This window comes from Physeter macrocephalus, chromosome 5 (genome assembly GCF_002837175.3).
Source record: "Physeter macrocephalus isolate SW-GA chromosome 5, ASM283717v5, whole genome shotgun sequence".
Taxonomy (NCBI): domain Eukaryota; kingdom Metazoa; phylum Chordata; class Mammalia; order Artiodactyla; family Physeteridae; genus Physeter; species Physeter macrocephalus.
This window is the reverse complement of record NC_041218.1, coordinates 8,453,265-8,478,280: the sequence shown is the minus strand read 5'-3', so window position 1 is coordinate 8,478,280 and position 25,016 is coordinate 8,453,265. Positions and strand designations below refer to the sequence as shown.

Genomic DNA, 25,016 nt, shown 5'->3' with positions numbered 1-25,016 from the left:
AGTAAAAGTAGGATCAAGAAACTCTAACCAGAAGCAAATTATAGCCTATCAATTTTTCTGTAGGGCAATCAGACCACTTTTAAGTGAGATAATAAGTCCGCAGACATGAACTGTTTGTAATTAAAATTAAGCATGCCAAATCATTTCATGACCATTTATAAAATCAAGTGCCTGTTAATTAAACAGTTAGATTTTCATTGTTATTACTTTCTTTAAAATTATTTCATTTGAGATGACTTGTTGAAAGTGGTTCAGCTTTGGGGTATTCTGAAATTTTATTATCGTGGATTTGAAAAAAATTGTAAACGTCTCCGTAATTTCCACCTCTTCACCCTATACTCTTAAATGTTGAGTAAGGGTTCTTCCTGGCTCCAAATCTGAGTTGAACAGTGAATGACTTGTTTTTTGACTTACTATTTTTTTTTTTTTCTGTTTCTAGTGAACTGAAGATTAGCAAAATAATGAGTTCATAGTAACAACTTTATAATGTTGTTATAAATAACTTTATGGTATCTATCATAGAACAGTGATTATAGCCCTGCTATCACATCCTTTGTGCAATCTTGATTTCTTAACTTAAAACTAGAAGTAGAGGTTGAGTGCCTAATTAGGAAGTGGCAGTGTCTAGGTGAATGCAGAGTCAGCTTCTAGGAAAGAGAACAATGTAACATCTGTCCAACATTTAATGTCATTATTAGTCACATATAATAATAATGAAATTACCTCCTTACCCCTCCCAGTTTTGCTCTTAAATTTCCAGCAATGATAGATTCCTGACATGCGCGATTCACCAGCTGTTACAAGCCTTCCTGTCTATCTCTGCCCATGCTGTTCTCACATCCAGGAATGACTTCTTAGATTCTTAACTCTCCTTCATCCTGAAAACAGCTCAAGCCCCATTTCCAAAGAGCTGGCATGATGATGAGCACCCGCCACCCCCACCATAGCATCATCTGCACAGCCACCCTACATCCTCCCAGAGTATCCTGTCGATGTCTCTGCAGTGCTGCGTACGACAGTGTGTTGATTTTACCATATTCCCTTAGAATCCCCAGTGCTTCATGCACTGCATTGGAACATAAAAGGCGCTTAACAAGTATTCTTTCCATTTATAAGTAAGACATAAACTATCACCTACTTCTCATTAGTTTATTCTTCAGTGAACCTGCAAGACATCTTCTCTGGAAACTATTTCATTTTCCAACCCCTAATAATGTTAGTCAGTTTACTTATACTGCCAGCTTCATTCTTAGGTAAAATGTAAATTCTCAAATAGAACCCTAAAGATAACAATATATTCAGTTCCGTACAAAGACAAATAGGACAATCTTTAGCAGTTTATTTTGGAACAAAATCAAATTAATGAGATAGTCGTTCTACAGCATGCTACCCAGGACTTCTATAGACAAGTGAAAGTTCTTAAATGAGAAGAAATTTGAAATGATTTATTTCTATACTCTTGCTTAGCCACATATTAATATAAATGGTGATAATAGTGGGTAATAAACTGGAAACTGGCTTCTAGTAAACATATCAAGGGGAGAAGTAACAGTAGTGAACATGTTTGTTTTGAAAGTGCTAAGTATATTAAAAAATGTTTCGAGAAGATTTTATTTGAATTGACACCTTGTTGAACAGATTATATTCACTCTTTATTAAAATACGATACTAGACTATGATGAAAGAACAGTGTGGAAACCACCTCCCACTATTTATTGACATTTATGATATCAGATGTGCCCTGGAATCCTCTATCTTTTTTTAACAGAAAAGAAACAAGTGTGAACACCAGAAGACAAGGATTGAGGATATTAATCTGAAAATTTTATTTCTGGCAGTAACAAGCTGTGAAACCTTTGGAAAGCTGTTTAGAATGTTATGTTTGCCCAGAATTATGTGTATCTCTGAAGGAAGTGTTAAGAACAGATTTCTTTTTTTAACTTTTTACAATCTGAAAGTTCTTTGATTCTTTTTGTGCTGGAACATCTATAATAGATGAGAAGATTCTTACACGTTTTTCTTTGATTAAGTAATTCATCAACATGCATTTGTTGAAGGCCTTCTATGTCTCGGGCTGACACAGGTCTTATGTGTCAAATACCGACCTAAAGTTATTTAGAATCTAGTTGAGGTACAGTAAAATTATCATGGGGTAAAACAAAACCCTATGTCATGGGACTTTTAATCAAGTATCCTCTGGCTTCCTAAATGATAATTGCCTTCTTCCCCTCAAATATTTTCCAAATCCCCATCTCCATTAGCGAAGTCTCGTTTCTGTACTCCTTAGAGAGTCAAAATCTACATACAGCCTTTTTGCAAACAATATCTGTCACAAACTGCTTCCGACAGAGAGATTTCTGACCAGCTCAGTTTACAACAAACACTGCCTTTCAAAGAGACTAGCATATTTTTCAGAAAAAAAAAAATAATAAGTTAAACAGTGAGGGTAAAATAACAAAACCACAGCAGTTGTTGAAATCAGTTACCACACTATTTGTTTTGAATCAGCTATAAAATAATGTCAGAAATATTCATCTCATTTCTTCCTTGTACAGATACTAAAATATGCATCAATATAGTATATCTACTTGGATCCAGTTTTTAAAAAGAAAAAAAAAATAAAGAATTGATAGAGCCAGACATTGGAGAGACTGTATCCAGGCATTCCAGTTGTTTAAAGACAATAAATATGTACTCTGTTTCTTTGATTGTTTGTTACTCCCCCAAAAAAGGGGAAGTAAGAATTATTTGTTAATCATGTGCTTCCCAAAGATCTCTAGTTTGCAACTATGATTCTCTATTGTAACTTAAGACAATTATGTAGCATTTAAAAACCACTAGATAGACATCTGTGCCCAAGACCTGACTATGCCACAAATATGCTTTGTCACCTTGGGTCTACTTAATTTCACTGAATTTCCAGTTTTTAGTTCCTTCATCTATAAAATAAAGGGATTAAACAAGGAATTCTATAATTCTTTCTAGATCTAAACGTTTACCACTCTATTTCAATGGTTTGAAATTTCTTATAATCCAGAAATATACAGATGATAATTTTAGAATTAAAAAAAAAATCCAAAAAAGCAGCAACACACACACGTATTATGATAATTTCATGGAATCATAAATTTAGTTTATTAATTTCATGTTTGAAACAAAAATTAAAATATCTTTAACATTAAGAGTGGAAGTGGAAATAACATTATATATCTGAGACTGCATAAACAATCTGCATGGTAAAGAGGCTTAATTATAATAATTCTCTCCTAATATGTATTTCATTTGAGGTTTTCTGCCATCTACAGCTCTTTTCAATATTACTGGTGACAGTAGTCACTCCTAGAGATTGTATATACATGAATAGTTTATTCTTGTAGGAGATCTGAGTTCATTTCTAGACTGCTGACTTTTTAAAAAATTTAGAACGTGTCTATATGGTACACAAATTGCTTAACTCAAGCATAGAGCAATGGATTTATTACCAGTGTTTGAGCAGACTCCCATCCTTTTTGCTTTGCTGTTTCATTTAAAAATTTATCAGATCCTCTGGCTTGACAGGGTCAGTTTTGGTTTTCAAAGTCTTGGGCCAAATGTCTACCTGTCTTAGGAAAGCCGTGAGCGTTATGTGTTCCAGAGTCATGGGTGTCTTCATTTAACAAATTATGTAATAATGGCATCTCTTCCTTGATTCAGTTCTGCACTGGTTACTGTTTTTATTATTTTGGAGGAGAGGAGGTGCAAACCTTATTGAATCTCCTGGCTACAAGTTCAACATTGAATAGACGTCTTAAACAAGTTAACCATATCGAGCTTGTTTGTGAGTATATGTGTTTGTGTATGTGTATGTAGCTTAAGTGAAAACATTGCCATATTGATATCTAGAAAACAAGAATCTATTAGTTATACATTTCTGCCTTGGGAGAATTTTCTTTAATTGAATGCATTCTCTATAGACCATTAGAAGCCATTTGTGTCTCCCTATTTTTTAGACTATTGATTCAACATGTATGCTACTTTTTAAACCCGATTACACCAAAACAGGACATTTTAAATGTTCTTTGTTAGTGAATGTTTGGAGATAAGAACGCAATGATTCCTATCTAAGGGGATGTTTTCAGTTTGATTTCTGGGTTGTAAGAAGTGGTGAACCCATTAAAAAAGACATTGTCCTTCAAATAGTATTATTTTTTGTGTAAATTTTTCTTATTTGTTAAACTTACATCAGTTTTTAAAAAATAATGATAACTGCTTGTATTCCTTTGGAAACAAACTAAAATAATTAAACTATTGTGTTCATGGTAACTTTATTAATAATATCACTTTGTTTAAAATATTTAATCATCCTAATCTAATAACAAAACAATTTTATAGTATCCTTTCAAGTTACTCATGCTGTTACTTTCTTTAATAAAAGAAACCTGTAAATTTATGGGGCTTCATTTTTGTATTAACTATTATCTTATCATTCTTTTGGTATTTTTTTGTAAATTGATTAACTTGTAAGTATACTATCTTTGCTTGACTAGTGGGTTTCTCCAAGTTCGGACTTTGCTATTCTAACAGTTATGGCAATACATAAAGTCTTCACTAATTTTCAGATTAAAGGGCTTATGTTAGATGTGTTATTTTTTTCATCTATAAATGAAATAGCATTCTGGTAGATGTGGAAATTATGTAAAGCCTTTGGTCAGACAATTTAACTTATTGTTTAATGGTATAATGTTTACATGATGGATTTGAGAGAAATGGAACAGATAATCCAAAACTTGCTTAAAATGCAGCAGCCTGAGACATTCCCTGTTTCTATGCATTCATATACTAGCAAAATGGTTCTGAAAGTCATTTCTAGTCAAACTGATTGATATTCATTTATTCAAAATCCATTCAATGATTATTTACTGAGCACCTACTCAATACCAGACAGAATTCTAGGCAATGGATAAAGAGTGGTAAACAAACAGGCATAGTCTCTACCACCATGGAAGATATCATTCAGTGGAGAATCCTCACAACACACAAAAAAAACCAATAGGTATATAATTAGAAACTGTGATAGATGAAAAAGAAAGCAAAAAAAAAAAATGGTGTTGAAGATGAGGGTGGTGACCACTTCAGATTGGAAAGTCAGAAGAGACCACTTTGAAAAATTACATTTAAGGTGAGAACTAAAGGAAACAAATTTTTTGTGTGTAAAATTGAGGAAAAGCTGCTTTAGAAAAAAGGCAGTGTGTGTGTAGAGGCACTAAGGAAAGAGCCCATTGGAGAAACAGAAGGGCAGATGTCACGAGAACGTGGGAGAGGAAGGGGAGCTTGAGATGAGGTGGCAGCAGAGAAGCAGGAGAGCAGACTGTGCAGAAGCTCAAGTTTTTCAAAAGTGAAGTGAAACTCCATCAAAGGGTTTTAAGCAGTAGTGTGACATGATGTTAAAGATCACTTTGGCATTTTGTTGATGGTGAATGCAAGCAAGGCAAGAATGGAGAAGGGTAGAGGAGTAAGGAAACAAGTAGTTCAGGTAAAAGGTGATGGTGGCTTGAATTGGGGTGGTAGAGACACAGAAAAGTGGACAGATTTGAGGTGAGTTTCTGAAGTTTAATTCATGAAGCTTTGTTAATGATTGATGAAGAAGTGGTAGAAAGAAGAAGACCTTCCAGTTTTCTGATATGAGTGACAGGATAGAAGGTGTGCCATTTACTGCGATGAGATTGAACAGTGGGGGTAAGAAAGTTAGGAGTAAAATCAAAATATGTGTCTGGTCACGCTAACGTTGCGACGCCTCTGACACACCCAAGTGGGTATGTCAAGGAACCAGTTAGATACGCTGATCTGAACTCTCAACTCGAGATTCAAGCTTGGAGGCATTCTAGACAGAGAGAACCAAGAGATGAGCTTTGCAAAGAACCCCAACATCTAAGAGTCAGGGCAGTTTCGGTGGAGCCACGAAATGGGGCTCAGCTCAGACCAATATTGTGAGTTCAAGTACATCCATAGGCTGGGAACTTGGGATTGTGCATACCTTGACAAAAGGAGTTCTGTGGACAGATGAGAGTGGATTTTATATTGGAGCTGATTGAAGTGGAAAGAACTTGCTTTAAAAAATATTGAAGAAGTTTGGCTGTTAAATGGATCAGATAAATGGATAAAAAAAAATCAGATGAATAAATAAATCCAGTCAGGAACTGCAGGGGGATATGGAGTCAAAAGGAGAGTTTTGTGGATTTGTTTTAGGTGAAATGAATGACTGTGTATTGAGGGGAGTGATTCAGGAGAGGGAAAAGTTGATAATTCTGGAGAAAACAGTGACTCAGTGTGTTATGTCCTTGACAAAGCCCGAGGAGAAAGGATGCGGAGCACATGGATACAGATGTGGTCCTTTCACATGGTGGCAGAAACCTGGGAAGTTCTCCTGCTCTAGCTGTGTCATTATGTGGTGGTCCAAACCGGTTCCTTATTTTTTTTCAATTTGAGGAATTTGTCTCAATAGAGAAAATAATAAGCACCTATAGTTTAACTTTTGTTTAGTAATACAAAAGGGCATATAGTGAAATATAAGCTTTCCCTTCATCTCGGGTCCTACTCAAGGAAACCACTGCTATAGAATCTAAAGTATTTATTTTGGAAATATTCTGTTCACATACACGAGTATTTATGTCTTCTTTAGGTGTATGTGTGTATGTACATATATATTTTTTTCTCCATTTTTACTTGTATCAGAGTGCCAAGAAGAAAGAGCTGACCAACATAAGATAATTCGAAGAAAGCTTATTTACAAATGGTTAATTCCAAGGGACGCAGGGAACTGCATGGGATCATGTAGGGACAGCCCAGGACTAGCAGCAGCAGAGCTAGCACCACTCTTAAGCTCAAAGGGATGAGGGGAGAGTGAGGTTAGAGAACGCGGGAGTATATAGTGTAACACAGGGCAGACTTGAGATGTGACCTTCAGTCAAAGGACACGGCCAGACTGAGGCAACGTCACAAGGAGAGAACCAGGAAAATGAATACTCTGACCTAACGCTTCACCCTTCCTCCAGACTCCTGCCATGGACTCCCATTGGTTAAACCCAGTGTGAAGTCAGAGGGTTAGGATTTCTCAATGTATCAGCTTCATGGAGCTGAGAGCAGGGTGCAGAAAGATTGAGAGTGATTCTTGGAGTGACAGACAATCCCTCCACCCCCCCACCAAGCTGCATTGAGACATAACTGGTATTTAACACTGTGTGAGTTTAGGTGTACATCATGTTGACTTGATATACGGATATACTGTGAAATAATTACTACAATGAAGTAAATTAACACATCCCTCACCTCACATGCTCTTTTTTTTTTTTTTTTTTTTTTTAGTGTGGAGAGAACTTGTAATATCTACACTCTTAGCATCTTTCAAGTATACAGTAGAGTATTGTTAACTAGAGTCACCATATTGTACATTAGATCCCCAGAACTTAGTCATCTCATAACTGGAAATTTGTACCCTTTGACCACATTCACCTATTAACTGCAACCCCCAACCCTTGCCCAACCACCAATCTACTCTCTATGTCTGTGAGTTCAGTGTTTTTAGATTCCACATATACATGAAACCATGCAGTATTTGTCTTTCTCTGACTTACTGCAAATGGAAGATTTCTGACCTTCATATATCATCATAATCACTTCACTCTTCATATGACAACTACAGCAATCAGCATTTAAAACAAAGGAGGCATATTATAAACACTGGTCTATACATCTTGCTTTCTCATGCCCACACTACATCTTAGAGATTGTATCTTGTCAGAACACATAGATCTGCCTTATCCTTTTAACAGCTTCCAGGGGTTTCATTATATTATTGCCTTAATTTATTAGTGAGTTCCTAACCCACGAATATCTTTTTTTCCAGTTTTTAGCTGATATAAATAATGCTGCAGTAGACATTTTAAATACGACTATGTGAAAGTGTACTTGTATACCTGTGGGATAAATTCTTAGAAATAAATTAGCTGGATCAAAATTTGAAATTAATAGACTTTGCCAAGTAACCCTGCAAGCAGTTTACATTCTGATCAGGAGAACTTACAAAGGCCTTTTCTTAAGTATCAGAGAGATACCAATGAATCTCACTGAAATTAAATTTATACTTCTTTGATTTTGAATGACATTGAACGCTTTTCTGTATGTATAAAAGTCATGTGTATTTTGTGTGTGTGTGTGAACAGCCCCCATGCATGCCTTTTGCTCATGTTTTACCTGAATTATTTCCTATTGATTCATAAGGATTCTTTATATCATAAAGAAATTGGCTCTTTGTCTGACATATTAAAATGTTTTCCCAGTGTGTTACTAGTCTTTGAACTTGGTTATGATTGACCATGCAAGATATCTTTTTAAAATTTTATGTAGTTAAATCTATTAATTTTCACTTTATAGTTTCTGGGTTTTGTGTCTTCATTAGAAATACCTCTTATAGTTACCGATTACAAAATGAACTCCTTCATACTTTATTATTTTTTAATTGCCTTTTCATGTTTAAAAGCTTCATCTATGTGGAATTTATTCAAGAAGTAGGGGACTTTATTCTTTCTCAAATGAGTAGCTGGTTGTCTTAACCATTTATTAAGTAATCCATTTTGCCCACTGATTTAACATGCCACTGTTAATATATTTAATTTATATATGCCATTGTATTTATTTCTGGATTCTCATTTTTAGTCTATTGGTCTGCCTTTCTCTTAATGCACCACTATTAATTTCTACTTATTATAGACCTATTAAGTGTTTTATTATTCACTAGGAATCATCTTACCCTGTTATGCACCAGTTTCAGAGTGTTCCTGGCTCTTGTGTATATTTTCCACATAAGTATTAGAATTTTAGTGACTTTTATAATTTCTCATTAGGAATGTTTATGCTAACATTCTCCCAACAAGATTTAGGCACATTGACTATCTTCCTCTCTTCCACTTTCTCTCTTGCATCTTCCTCCCTCTTACCTACATTTCCCTGCATAGCCGCTTTTTCTCCTAGGTTATGCCTAGCCCTAAACTTTTCTCAGTCTGCCTCTACAATTAGTGAAGGAAGACCTAACAGTGAAAGAAACAATCCATGGGTAAGAATTTATGCATAAGAAACATGTAATTCAAACTTGAGATACTTAAAACATGTAGCTCAGTGTATGAGTTCCTACTCTGCAGAGAATTTACTTTTCTGACACAGTGTTTCTTATATCTCCTTTTTGTTGTCCTTGTTATTCATTATCTTTTCCCCCACTAAAGGAGATGAAAGTGAGATAAAACTTAATGACATTTTTTGGAGGAGTACAGCTTACAGCCATTCTAAATTTAGCTCATTTGGGAAACTTTTTTTTTTTTTAATTATGGGTTTAAATTTAAAAATTACTGTCTTAGGGCTTCCTGGTGGCGCAGTGGTTGAGAGTCCGCCTGCCGATGCAGGGAACACGGGTTCGTGCCCCGGTCCGGGAAGATCCCACATGCAGCGGAGCGGCTGGGCCCGTGAGCCATGGCCGCTGAGCCTGTGCGTCCGGAGCCTGTGCTCCGCAACGGGAGAGGCCACGAGAGTGAGAGGCCCGCATACCGCAAAAAAAAAAAAAAAATTACTGTCTTAAAAGTTTTGATAGAGTTTGAAATTTACCTACCTTTAGTTATATAAGAAAAGTTATTGCCTCAAACTGAAAATGTCAGTGTCACTGTTTCCTAAACGCAGAATATCAGGCTTTTTTAACTGATTTACTTCCAAGTAATCAGCTAATGTTATAGTCTCTTTAATCTTTTTGTTTCTTCACAGTCTCATTCTACTTCAGAATTTTACGATATTTTACTTGGGGCATTAAAACAGCTGTTTAGTTGATCTTTTTGCCTTTAGTTTTTCCTCTCCCATCTATCCTGCATATTCTTACTAGTTTAATGTCTACTTATCAAGTAAGTTTATTTTTTAAGAGTCTCCAGTGTCTCTCATTGCTAGGAAAAAAATGTTCTAAATCCTAGAGTTAGTGAAAGTCATCCTATTAGGGGTCAAAATAATACCGTTCCACCATGCATTTCTCTGATGGTCTGGCTTTATTTTCCTGTGGATAAAGTTCAGAGTCTCTTGGGGAGCAGATGGACTGCACCTCCTCACACAATATCCTATAAATATTGGTTCTTGTAATTAAACTTCTTGCTTAGAAAGCTTAATTAAACAGTACAGATTATTATACATAATAAGCACTCAGTAAATACACATTGAATGAATAAACAAGGTTATAGTCTCCAGAAAAATCCCTAACTTAATAAACAGCACACTCTATGACCTGAACTCAACCTAGGTTCATAAATTTAATATCTGTTGGTTTGGCTGTTTTCAGTTGCAAGTAATATAAGACAACACATAATGACTTAAACAATAGTAGCCATCAAAAGAAGAAGAGATGTAGGGCAACCTCAGGGTAGATTAACTGAAGGTCTGTATTAGTTAGGATGTATTTGCTATTGCAACAAAGACCAAAATAACATAAATCTATTTCTTTTTCATAAAAACATTTGGGTAGGTGGCCCAGGGCTGGTATGTTATCTGGAACCCAGTCTCCTAATAATTTTCCTGTGCCATCCTCTTGTGTTCTGAGATGTCTGTTCCAGGTCTCACCATTATAGTTCTTCACAGGAAGGAGATGAAGAGGACGAAAAAAGTACCTGCCCCCTAAATTAAAAAGAGTGTGGAAAATGGTATCTTTAGCTCTTTGTCAAGACATAAATTCTATTGCTATGGAAGAAGCAGATCATAGATTTGGGGGAACAACATACAACAGGTTAAATGACTTCATTGAGAAAACTGGTTCTTTACTTTTTGTCCCCTGGAGACCAGGATAGTCTCTCTTCCAAAAGCACACAGCCACATGAAAGAGAGAAGATACCTGAAAATATCAGGGTTATGATAGGAAGGAAGAAAGGGGGAAAGGCTGTTGGTCAGACATCCAAAACTTTCTGCTATAATCCTCACTCCTGAATGCACACTTTCTTCTCTAGCCAAATTTGACAATCCATTATTTCATAATCACATTTTACACTAACTCATACTGGTACAGGCCCCTGCTTTCTCCCCAGGTGGAAAGGTGCTCCTCCACCTTCCAGGCTAAGCTAAGTCTGTATTTCTTTTCAAAGATGAACTTTTCCATAAAACTTCAGTATACTCATACAATAGTGGTATATTACCTTAATCCTGTACCAATGTTTTTAATATTAAGCATAGAGAGACCTAACTTGCTAATTACATTTTAAAAAATGAATACAATTTCTTAAGGACAAAACATGCTTTATTCTTTGTTTTTCCATAGTTTGTTTTACAGTAACTGGAGCAGGTTCTGATTATAAAGAGCTTACTGTTATTTATTTAGATTAAATACAGTTGTACCTGGAAACAGGTAAAAGGACTCATGATCTTGCACCTCTCTATCCTCCTATGAGCCTATGATCTCTTAAAAGTGTTATATTCATAAAATTTGGGGGAATATGTTGTAAAATTATAACAAAATAAGTTCACATTTATTATAATAGAAATTATTTTTAAGATGTTTATATTGTAAGGCTAAAATTAATGATTTATATGGTTAGTGTAAAAATGTACAATTGTTAGATAGATATGGACCAAAGATACTTGATGATTTTTAATGGAAATTTTGGGCATAATATAGGAGGTATCGTAAATATACCTGCATTTAAGCATTTCCATAAATAAATGCTTGTTGAAGGAGCACCTTCAGTATAACATTAGTTTTTCTTTTTTTTATTTAATTTTTTTTATACAGCAGGTTCTTATTAGTTATCTATTTTATACACATCAGTGTATACATGTCCATCCCAGTCTCCCAATTCATCCCACCACCACCCCCTCCCCACCGCCGCTTTCCCCCCTTGGTGTCCATACATTGGTTCTCTACATCTGTGTCTCGATTTCTGCCCTGCAAACTGGTTCATCTGTACCGTTTTTCTAGATTCCACATATATGCGTTAATATACGATATTTGTTTTTCTCTTTCTGACTTACTTCACTCTGTATGACAGTCTCTTGGTCCATCCATGTCTCTATAAATGACCCAATTTCGTTCCTTTTTGTGGCTGAGTAATATTCCACTGTATATATGTACCACATCTTCTTTATCCATTCGTCTGTCGATGGTCATTTAGGTGGCTTCTATGACCTGGCTATGGTAAATAGTGCTGAAATGAACATTGGGGTGCATGACTCTTTTTGAATTATGGTTTTCTCAGGGCATTTGCCCAATAGTGGGATTGCTGGGTCATATGGCAATTCTACTTTTAGTTTTTTAAGGAACGTCCATACTGTTTCTCCGTAGCGGCTGTATCAATTTACATTCCCACCAACAGTGCAAGAGGGTTCCCTTTTCTCCACACCTTCTCCAGCATTTGTTGTTTGTAGATTTTCTGATGATGCCCATTCTAACCGGGATGAGGTGATACCTAAACATTAGTTTTTCTGGTTATACAGCTATGAAACTAACTTATGTAGTAATGAAATACTAAATTAGTTGCTAAATTATGATTACTTCTCTTTATAATTTCAGTTTGAACAGAAGAAATATAAGGCAGTAATAAATACTCCATGGAGAGTATGCCTTCAAATAAAATTAAAATCTAATTAGAGTGAGAATAAAAGTGCTAAAATATTGTTGAGATTGATATTGAAGGTAATGCAGAAGAAAACTCTGCCTTGATAGTGGAAATAGCTCTGAGAGCCAGGAGTATGAAAAATAGCATTTAAGAAACCAAACTTTCTAGGGCTTCCCTGGTGGCGCAGCGGTTGCGCGTCTGCCTGCCGATGCAGGGGAACTGGGTCCGCGCCCCGGTCTGGGAGGATCCCACGTGCCGCGGAGCAGCTGGGCCCGTGAGCCATGGCTGCTGAGCCTGCGCGTCCGGAGCCTGTGCTCCGCAATGGGAGAGGCCGCGGCAGAGGGAGGCCCGCATACCACACACACACACACACACACACACGAAAAAAAAAAAAAAAAAAAAAGAAACCAAACTTTCTAATTGAATTTCTTGTCTTGATAAGCAAAAATAAAATTGGGAGCCAAGATGAAGGGGAAAAATCATAAATTCAGGAGCTCATTTATGCAGAGATGGTAATTTATAAATTCCAATCGTTCACAAAATATCCTACAAGTAACCTGCAGTTTTCCTTTCTAAAGTTTAGAACAAGGCGAATGTAATGTCTAGGTATAAAATTTGTACTAATTTAAAAGCAAATTAAGTATCCTAGTATTGGCCTCTCTATAAGAACTAAGAAGGTGGGAAACCTCAGCTGACTCAGGTTGAGAACAGGGAACTTTATTTTAAGGTGAAATGAAACTGCCTTTATAGTCAGTGATCACTTTCTATGAATTCCATGAGGTCTACAGTCAGATTCTGAAATGATTAAACCTACTAAATGAGGTTTAAAAAAGATTACTAAAAGATTATTATGTTGTCACTCTGAATGCATCATATTAAAAATTGGTAGGAGAGCCTATGAAAAAAGTACAGTCTCAGGAGAAATGGCAGCATAGATCAAATTTTCCCTTTCCACGTTCCGTCTCCCCTCTGTGCCCTCCATTCTTGGGCTGTTTCTTCTCTTGGTGTGCTCATTTTTTTGAGATCCTACCGCAGTGAACTGGAAATCCCTAGAGACTTGCAATTAAAACCACGGTTCTCTGACCAGCTGCTTAAGTATCACCAAGGAGCATCTCCGACTCCACCCCAGACCTAAGGAATCAGAATCTTAGTTTTAACAAGATTTTCAAGTGATTCCTCTGCACAGAAAATTTTGAAAAACACTGCTTTTGCATACCAGTATCTTGGGATCTTAGTAACAGCTAGCTTTTCTGATAAACACTCCCTGGTTAATTGTGATTTGGTTTTGTGGGAGCCTAATTCTGAAGCCATGGTGCTGGCACTGTGCACTTTACATTGGGTTCTCCAGAACCAAATGTAGTTGTAGGGGGGGTAACACAAAGATTTGATTTGAATTTTATTTAAAACTATCTATTTTATGGGCCTAAATAGAAGACCTAACTAGACATTTCTCCAAAGAGTACATACAGATGGCCAACAGGCACATGAAAAGATGCTCAATATCACTAATTATTAGAGAAATGCAAATCAAAACTACAATGAGGTACCACTCACATCGGTCAGAATGGCCGTCATGAAAAAGTCTACAAGTAACAAATGCTGGAGAGGGTGTGGAGGAAAGGGAACCCTCCTACACTGCTGGCTGGAATGTAAATTGGTGCAGCTACTATGGAGAACAGTATGGAGGTTTCTCAGAGAACTAAAAATAGAGTTACCATATGATCCTGCAATCTCACTTCTGGGTATGGATCTGGACAAAACTATAATTCAAAAAGATTCATGCACCCTTATGCTCGTAGCAGCACTATTTACAATAGCCAAGACATGGAAGCAACCTAAGTGTCCACTGACAGATGACTGGATAAGAAAATGTGGTATATATATATGCATGTGTGTGTGTGTGTGTGTGTGTGTGTGTGTGTATCCACACACACACACATGCATATATACACATATGTACATACACAATGGAATACTACTCAGTCATAAAAAAGAATGAAATAATGACATTTGCAGCAACATGGATGGACCTAGAGATAATCATACTAAGAGAAAGACAAATACCATATCAGTTACATGTGGAATCTAAAATACGACACAAATCAACATGTCTAAGACTCACAGACATAGAGAACAGACTTGTGGTTGCCAACGGGGAGGCAAGGTGGGGGAGGGATGGATTGGGAGTTTGGGGTTAGCAGATGCAAACTATTATATGTAGAATGGATAAACAACAAGGTCCTACTGTGTACCACAAGGAACTATATTCAATATCCTGTGATAAACCATAAAGAAAAAGAATGTAAAAATGAATGTATATACAGTATATGTATAACGGAATCACATTGCTGTACAGCAGAAATTAACACAACCTTGTAAATCAACTATACTTCGATAAAATAAATTTTAAAAAATAAATAAAACTATTTTAATTTTTAAATACTGTAGAGAAAAAGAAATACAGCACCTTCAAAGTGCTTTGAAGACTACCAGTGCATTCAGTTATGCTGTCAGATTAACATTTTTTAGATTTGAAATAAAATTTCTTCCACCATCCCCGTTTAAGTAATTAGTATCCATAGACTAAAAAGTGAGCTGCTACAAACAAATGTGGTACAATTTTCAGTTTCTTATAGTTGTGAATACCAATTTTCTCAATGCTTTGCAATTAAAATCAAGTATAGAAATAAAAGAGATACTCTGGGTAAAATAAAACTGCACCTGTCATCCATAACCCTGGATAGAGTTGTTGCATCCATCCAAACAACCACTCTGTTCATACTGATTTTATATTAAGTAATTGTTATATATTTGAATTTCCAAAATATAGCTTTTCGGTTCTAAAGCATTTTGGAAAGCATTGCCACAACGGAAAGGATGATTCCAGCTGAAAGAGTCTCTAATAACAGGGCTACCTCAGAACAGAGTTAATTGAATGCATCACTTCTTCCGGAGCCCTTTGATCACAACAAATTGACACCTGCCAACTTCTCCCCTGTATGTTCCTAATCCTGGTCAAGTAGTTTTCCAGTCGTGGCAGCAAAGTCATTTTGATTAATTTTTTGATGTGAATCAAACTTTCAAGCTAGCACATGCTATGAAACAAATTATACATTTCCTGTGACGTACTAAAATAATTAGTTCACTAGAGCAAGAGTCTGGATTTAAGACTAAAATCGTACATAGGAATATTCTATATTTCTCACAGTAAAAGATATTTTCTCTGAAATTACTTCAGTTCCTCGGTGTAACTTTCTAACGTTGTGTTCATCCATTCCTTCAGTCTGTCAATAGGCATTTACTGAGTGGGCTATATGACTTGTCATGCTAAGAATCAAAAGATCAAAATCTCCCACTGCGGAGTCTCAGTTTAGAAGAGACAGATGCTCAAACAAATAGTTACTGAACAATGTGACGATGGTACATTGGACATATACAAATGGTTCCATAGGAGTACAAGAGAAGAAATAAATAATTAGGAAGGGGGAAGCTAGGTTAATTCAGATTTTATTTTGCTTGGTAACTGGTTCTAACATTTTTTTTAATATAATGATAAAATATTATGGTTTGAAATTATATTTGATTTAGAAATAAAACATTTCTCACCATTAGGAATTAAAATGCCAGTAATCAACATAGGGATAATGTCAATTTAAAAAGATAAATATTAAGAAACAAACATTTAAAATAAAATATTAACATTTTATTTAAATAAAAGATCATTTTTAAAGAAATAATACTGAATTTTATAAATACTCAGTTAACCTCACTTGACTGTTATATGCTTAAGTGCACACCAATATTTTTTATCATTTTGACGTGGATTTTCTCATTTGTGCATTATTTAGAGCACATTTAGATTCCAATCTGGTTTCCCCTAGAGACTCAGTGCACTCTGTGCTACTTCCCCTGAATTAATTGATATAATGAGCTGATGTAAATTACTTTCACTATTAGGCTGAGTTACTGTTAACCCACAACAATTTAGAAGGTAAATACAGCACACAAAGACATATAAGTACTGAAATCCCAAATTAAGTATCAAAGATGTTTTTTAGCTTTATGTAATTTTGGAGTGTCTGTATCATTGCTTCCCCACAGGGTCTGGAGAATCAGGACTCTTGGATATAAATGCCTTCTGCTAAGGCCTTTTCCTGGGCACCTGTAGAGGGAAATGGCTCTGGCAATAGACCCGAACAACCCTGGGCCACCCACCCACTGAGCATGGTTCTAACTCTTCCTTCTTGCTTTCTTGCTTGCTCTGCTGGGAACAGTTTTCAATATTTTAATTATAAAAATTGAACTTCTCTTTTTAAGGCCCAAGCGAAATGCTCTAAGCTTGATTAAGCCCTTTGTTTATAGTCTACCCATAACTACTCTGGTCTCCGCATTTCTATACGTTTCATATCACTCTGATGATGGATCAGATTCTGCCTAGTATTGTATCCCGCATGAATCTTATCCCCCACCCCCATCTCCACGTAGGTTATAGAGTCTTTGGAGAAGAAACATCTTTGTAGCCTGGATAACACCAAGTCCAAATTCATATGGAATAGAACTGCCTATTAAATGTAGAGTGAATTTTCCATCCCACCTCCTGAAAATCCAACATTATGCTCTCTTATGTTGTATTTTCCCCCCTTATAATGTTCTTCCTCTCGTTTTCTTCTCTTACAATCCTGTCCTCCTAGGCTTAAGCTCTTGAAAGGCAGTGAATAGACTCTTATTCATCTTCTATTTCCCACAGTGCTCAGTAATTGTTTGTTGCATGACTAAAGGTTTGCAAAGAGTTGTAGAGGAACAGCATTCCTATATAAGAAACAGAGTTCCATGCCAAACCGGGCTATGCCCTGCTATGGTAGTTTTAGGCATGGCTGATGGTAAGTCAAGAACAGGGGATGGAGAATATTATCTCTGAGGCCAGTCCTATTCTATTCTGCAGCAAGACCCTACCAGGGCTTTATGATTATTGGTGTTCAAAGTGTGGCTCTCCATCAGGCAACCTGTGACCCACTATTATGGGTTCTGCCTTCTTAATCTGGGTGGACTCTTCTACTTTAGAGAGTTTCTATTCAAAGCTAGAAATCTTTTGTGAATGCTAATACATAAGAAGAAAATAATTCGTGCTGTTGAAACAGGAGTTTTCCAGAACAAATTCCAGCATCACTATTGCTAGGATACAGGCAGACTATAAAACAGTGCCCTGCAAGCAGTGGTTCAGATATCCATAGCTCCTATTTATTGGCCCTCTATTTCTTGCCTGTTAATTACCTGCTTTATGAACATTACCTCCTAATCTCAAAGCTGTTGGGTTGTCCAGAAAGTTCATTTCCATAAGATGTTGAGGAAAAACCAAATGAACTTTTTGGCCCACCCAATACTTATCAGATAGGTATAATTACTCCATTTTTCAAATGAGAAAATGGAGGATCAGAAAGGTTATATTACATCATCATAACTGGCTATTAAGTAAATAAAAAGACAGAGATTTGAACACAAAACCTGCATTTTTCCCCCATATTATACTTGCTGCCTCCTTATAAGGGTGGCTTTCATTAGCCGGCAGGGCATGGGAGGAGGGGTAAGGAAGACTTAGAAACCTTTTCTTATGAGGCTAGTATATTCTCATTGCTGTGGCATTGTTTCAGAAAGTCATATTGCTATAAAAAAATTGCTCAGCATTACCCCTTTCTGACTTGGTACTATTGGCCTTGATAAAGGATAGTACAGGAAACAAGATGGCTAATGTTTTGTCTCTCACCAGGAGGAAATTTAGCTAGTGTCTTTGCTTTTTTTGCAAAAGGAAAATAAAATGAATCTGTGATGTGCAAATGAATCTCTCAACTGTTTGTTAATTTCTACTGTTTACTCAAAAATGGGAAACACCAAGCCTGTGATACATCATCTTTTGTGCGCTTGGCACCTTCCATCATGAATCATATTAATCTGCTTAAACTAACAAGGATTAATTGCCTTGGTAAGGCAACCTGGCATTGAAATGATATATTGCCCAGACAGCTTGGAATTTAGCCACTCATAAATCTCATTTGTTTGTTGGTTTATTTCTGTTTGTCTCTTTCTCTGACAGATGTGTGCCCAATCATTGTGAGCATGGTGGGAAGTGCTCACAAACGTGGGACAGCTTCATATGCACTTGTGATGAGACGGGATACAGTGGGGCCACCTGCCACAACTGTGAGTGCCAATTTATCTCACTTTAAACTTGTAATTGCATGAGAATCCTAGGTCTTCAGCTATGCTTTAAAGCTCAGAAACCTGAATAATCCACATAGTAAATCACTTGATTCTGAAGAACCCAGATTTCACTGTTGCTTTTCTAGAATAGTATTCTTGTTGTCAAAATATATTCTCTCAAGCCTAACGACTCAAAAAGAAGGACCAACGTTTCCGAAGCTCCATAAACATGTAGTTGAGATTGGAATGCCGCCTTTGGATGTGCCTTTATGTGTCTAAGCCACATCTGTCTGGATAGATTGTTTGGAAAATTGTGTTAGTGTGAGATCTCTGACTGGATACTCATTTATCAGTTCATCAGAGAGGCAGACAGAGTGTAATTTGAACATTTAGTTTCTGGATGATAGTTGTCTCAGCGCTCTTTTAGAACTATTTGGCCACATTTTTTAGATCAGAAAAATGAGCTGGAAAGTGGAAGAAAGTCCATTGAAGTTGTATATGTAAAATAAAAATGCAAGAAGGCAAATTTTTTTAAATATTAAAAAATAAAAAGTAGCATGCAAAAATGTCTTTTAGAACACAGATGTGCCTTGTTTTACATAATAGCTTTTCCCTGAAAAGTTAAATAAAAATTATATTTTTATAATTCAAAGTTATTAAAAAATGAATATTAACTTTATAATTGTAATGTTAATTTTCCAATAATGCATAGCACTTTTGAAGACAGATTTGCCATAAAACATATAGTTGAAAGAAGAAGGTCATCTGTTATGTAGCATGAATGTGTGTGTGTGTGTGTGTGTGTGTGTGTGTGTGTGTAAGAAGGAAGGAGGGAAGAGATTCAGTCTTCTTCAATCTTCTCTCCGTATGAAAATCTAATATCTAAATCCTCTAAGTATACAGAGTGCTTTCTCTTCACTTCACTTTTAGAAAATAATAAGAAGCAAAATATTATTAGATTTCTGGAGACAGTAAAAATGTAATACCGTTCTCTGAGACTTTTCATATCATTATTTGTAGTAATGTACAATAAGACATTGAGTTCAGCATATATTGTAAGACCTCAACTAAGAAAAAAAAATTTGTAATTTATTTTATTGCACTTATTAATTTGTTTAGGAGGATATTTTAAAAAACCAAGAGACAAAAAGAACTAGAAAAATTAACATTAATAGGGCGACATAAAAGAGTTAAAACAGACACTTAGTAGATTCATCATCTCTACAGTATTTATATATAGATATGTAAAAAGTATTTTAATGAATAAAGAACCAAAGTGATTGATATTGAAACTAATTAGAATTAAGGAGTTATGACTAAAATTGTACCCTTCCAATCACATCAAAATATTAACTTTCATCATATGACATTCATTGTATGATACATAATACTTGAACTAAGTAACTTAGATGAAACAAAGTACCTTCACTCCACCAGTAGAATTTATATAATATGTTATAAATACCACCTTTAACTATCACAATCTTGTTTCTGAGAATGGAAATTCTAACTAAAGGAAAGAACAAGAAATTGGTGGTGGTTACAAGTGTTTCCTATCTCAGCGGCCACTTTTATATTTAATGTAAAAGCAAATAATTTTTTTATAATTGCTTCTTTCATTGAATACACAGCAAAGAAAAAAGACATTTAAACATATTAAATTAAAAACAGTTTAAAATATAAGCCAGTAGTTGAATAGTTGAGTGTTTTGTTTTTTTTAACAAGAGTTAACAACTCCAAGTATTAGAAATGTCCTCAGTGTGGTTAGATTTGGCTCTTGTGGGAAGTTATAAATGTAAAAGAGGGAAATTATCTCTTCCCTGCTTCTTATTCTACTCTTCTTTTATTTAACTTTTGTGTGTATGAATATAGAATCATTCATTTTAACAATGAAAGCCTGATCGCTCGTCGTCTTCCCCAAATAAGGCCAAAATGTTGAAAATCATGTGTGTGCATAAATAGAGGTTAGAAGACCATAGTGCAGAATTCAAGAAAGGATTGATTGGACACAATTTTGTTGTGAAAAATATATCTTGTGTGTTGTAGAAGGCACATGCTTCCAAATAAGCTAAAAGACTTGATATATCTCTTAGTTTCTCCTATGAATTAGTTAAAAATTGGGAGGGTCTGGCCCAGCACATAATACTGTGAAAATTATATAATATATGCTATTCAATTTGATACAGAATGAACAATTTGGCATTTTTACGTAGTCAGTGACTGCATGGGCTTCTGATGCTGCCTGTGAGGTCACCATGCTGGGTGCCTTTGCAGGAAGTCATTCTCTTCTCTTGGACTTCCTTAATTCCTCTGTCGACTAAATGCTTCCTGAGGTCTCTTACAGTTCTGAAATCCAAGGAGCTGAGACTTCCATTTGCTTATTCTGTGTTCTGTGGTTTTGACCTTTGTTAGCATTATTACATTTTTACCTCATTATTTTCAGTGAAAGACCAAGTGTCCCTTTTGTAAAGGAACTATGGTAATTTTAAAATAGTATTAGTTTGAAAAGGTAAAGAACAGCTAACTAAAGTCTGAAGTTTAGTAAAACTAAATATTTAGGAGAGCTTCAAACATTACAATTAGGCTGCTAACTGTTTAACACATTTTCTCCCCTGGTCCAGACTTGGCCGGGATGAGAAAGCTATTCCTTGTGTGATTGTCCAGGCTGGGGTGTAGTCCAAGATGGAGGCTCGAAGCCCTTCTTTGACAGGTCACACTGCCTGAGTTTGAACTTGGATGACTTACTTGTAATTGTGGGCACTAAAACCATTTGAGCTTCATTTTTCTCCTTTGTGAAATGAGATTAATAACAGCACCACCTCATAAAGCCATTGTGAGATTAAATGAGATGATTTGTGGAGAACACTGAGAAGGGCTTTAGTATATGTTAGTACTCAGTAAATTATTGCCACTTCATCCCATTCAGAACAATCATCCCTTTGCTCTGAATTTCTATACAAATAGTTGTCCATATCACACAATTTGTCACTTAATTTCATGCTGCCATTCACTGTTTGCTATCGTTTCCATGGCAGATTTGAGCTTGAAGTGAATGATTGGTTTCCATAGGGTTTAGTTTTTCCAGAAGAATTGAAGAACATTAAAAGTGATCTGGGTATGTCCTAGACCTGTTTGTTTATTTGTTGCTTATACATGGAGGAATTAATTTTCAGGTGAATTCTATACAGGGCTCAGATGATTGTCATTTACAAACCACTCCCATGAGGAGAAAGGATGTCATCCTTTGGGTGAGGAAGTCCTACAAGAAAAGCCACAGATTGCAGGAAAGGGAGAGACAGTTTTTCGTGTTCAAAAACTAAGGAGATGCAAGAGAGAAGGGATATGGGAACATATGTATATGTATAACTGATTCACTTTGTTGTAAAGCAGAAACTAACACACCATTGTAAAACAGTTATACTCCAATAAAGATGTTAAAAAAAAAACAACTAAGGAGGCTAGTTTGTGAAAAATGCAAATACATTACATTCTTGCAGGTGCATATCTTTAAAATTTCCTTATGCAGGTATTCCATTCTCAATCAATTTCTAAGAACTGACTAGTAGCATATCAAAACATAAAATCATGACACAGAGACACAGAGGGTAGAATGATCATGTTAAATAGTTTATTTGCTTTGTTACGTTGACTTATCCCTACTTCGTTCTCCCAAACGTAAGAATTTGTCTTTATTTTGAACAAAACTTCATGTTTATAGCTACAGTATTTTTCTCTTAGTGGTGATAGATAGACCCTTTTCAGTAGATCTCCAAGCTCACATTCCAGTACCTCAAATGCTTTTTAGGATCTAATTATCATCTCCTTTTTTTCACATGTGTTCTTTACACTTCATAATTATGGCTCTGGTTTACATAAATTAATTCAAAAACCTATCCCTTATCCCAGGGCTTAGCAGATATTTTTTCTCATGCTGCGGGGGTCTGTCTTTGACCGCAGTCATTCTTACATATACTATTAGTCCCCTATATGGAACTGCCCTAAAAATCCGCAGGGTATCCTCAATAATATGAAACCTTTTCGCGATTTTCACAAGCGCAAGAGGATATTTGACAAATATAAGCAATATTTTGGGGTGGAACTCTATATAAGAATTACTAGATGCCAGACCTTCATTCTGAGAGCAAATATTTTTCCAGATATCTTTTTATTAAAGGAGGGACTTTCACCTTGCCCAGATATACAGACATGACTGTTTCCAGAGGAAGTAGGAGGAGGTAAGTTAGACGACCTATGAAGATCTCTTCCAATTTTAAAATTAGGTGATTTCTGAATTCTGAAATACTAAGAAGAAACAGGGATTGATGTTGCCACAGAAATGCAAAAGTAAATTTTTCACCAGCCAGTTTTAGAAGAAAAATTGAAATTTAAAAGGAAACTATTCTACATTCTATAGTCTGGAGCTATGACTCTGGGTCTGTAAATTTGTAAACCATAAATTATAGTGCACCTTATTACTGCACACATGAAGGGTGAAGTGGATTTCAATAGCTCACACCATGTTATTTATAATCCATTATACCCATAAGTAACTTAATTCAAAGCATAATTTTTTAAAAAGAAATTTTTCCTACCTGCTGAAAGTCACATTAACCTAGGGTGAAGACAACTTGGAATTTGACCATTGCTACCAAAAAAACAAAAACAAAAAGGGCAGTCATTGGGTAGAATCATGGCCTTATGGAATTGGAATCCATCCTTCAGCTGTAAGTTTAATTGGCTTACAAGGTCCTACTTGGTATGGCTGTGTCTTTAACCTGGTTTTCGGCCATACTCTTCCTCCCTGTCTCCCCTCTAGTCCCACTGGCCTCCTTTCAATTTTCCATACTTGCGTGGTACCCTCGAACTGTTCCCTCTCCCCTCCCACTGCCACGACCACAGGACTTTTGCACATCCTCCCTCTCTGCTTTGCTTGGTATGTTCCTAGTCATCCTTCAGATCTCAGCTCAGTAGTCACCTCCTTAGGGAAGCTTTCCATGAACCTGTAATTAGGTCAAATCCTCTTATTTCAAGACATATATCTTCCTCTTAGCCTTGGTGATGGCTGTGATTTTGCATTTATCATTTGTGATTCTTTAATAATATCTGTCTTTTCCACTGGACTATAATATCTGAGAGGAGATAGTGCCGGGTTCTGTCCACCATTTTATCCCCAGAGCCCACCCAGCATATAATATGTGCTCAGTGAATATGCACTGAATCTAAGAGTGAATAAATTACAGATAACCTAAGAAGCATCAAGAGCTTTTTAAAGTCAACGTCCTTTATCCAAATTTATGAAGGTTGTAAAGCTAAGAAGAGAGAGTAAAGCCAAAGGGAAAAAAAGAAAACAGAAAAAGGAGGGTAGAGAATAAAAGATGCATTAATTCAAAGCAGAGGGCGCAGTGATAGACATGACAGCACAAACAATCACAAGAGGTGTAGAGTTTTAAGAAATTATATGGACAGATTCAGTATATGGGCACACAAACCCACACGTTTCCAATAATCTTTGAGGAAAATATTGCCATGTTAAGACACCATTCGTTAAAGTAACTTGTGAGACTATAGTAATAGTGGCAAAATAAGTTGGAATGACAACAAAAGATCTTAGATAACATAGTGCCGTCAACTCCTGTGCTGGCTGATTGTATGAGCTGTTCTAAAATAAATATAAGAGGGAGGGGATATAGGGATGTATGTATATGTATAGCTGATTCACTTTGTTATACAGCAGAAACTAACACAACATTGTAAAGCAATTATACTCCAATAAAGATGTTAAAAAAAGTTATATTAACAGGATTTGAACTTACACACACAAAAATAAAATAAAATAAAATAAATATAGATGTTTAAATATTGACCATCTAGTGAATGATAAAAAACTGTTTAAACTTGGTATGAAATTTGAATAAGATGAACATAATCCTTTGATTTATCATGTAATATCATGTGTGTGTTCTTACTACAGTAGAACTGTGGAAAGGGAAAAGAACTCAGGGTTTGAAATCAGATATCTACTGTGAAACCCTCAGGCTATCTGGCCAGCCTTCTTCCTTCATCAGCTGAGCGTGCCTAGTGTAGGGCTGTACCCTCTCCCATTCCTCCAGCCCTCTTAGCACATTTGTGTGGATTCCACCTACACCCCTGGAGGGTGAGGTCAGCTTTCCCATTACATGCTGTTAGTTACAGGTCACTAACAGCAATTAAATGAGAAGC

At 35.9% G+C, this 25,016-nt stretch overlaps 1 protein-coding gene across 1 annotated transcript in view; it reads left to right on the top strand.

The window, feature by feature from the left end:
• CNTNAP2 (contactin associated protein 2) overlaps positions 1 to 25,016 on the top strand; it is a 1,485,958-nt gene that overhangs the window by 648,454 nt on the left and 812,488 nt on the right. Inside the window, exon 11 of the mRNA XM_055084701.1 lies at positions 18,691 to 18,797. Coding sequence (XP_054940676.1) covers positions 18,691 to 18,797 — 107 coding nt within the window. The remainder of the gene's footprint in view (positions 1 to 18,690; positions 18,798 to 25,016) is intronic.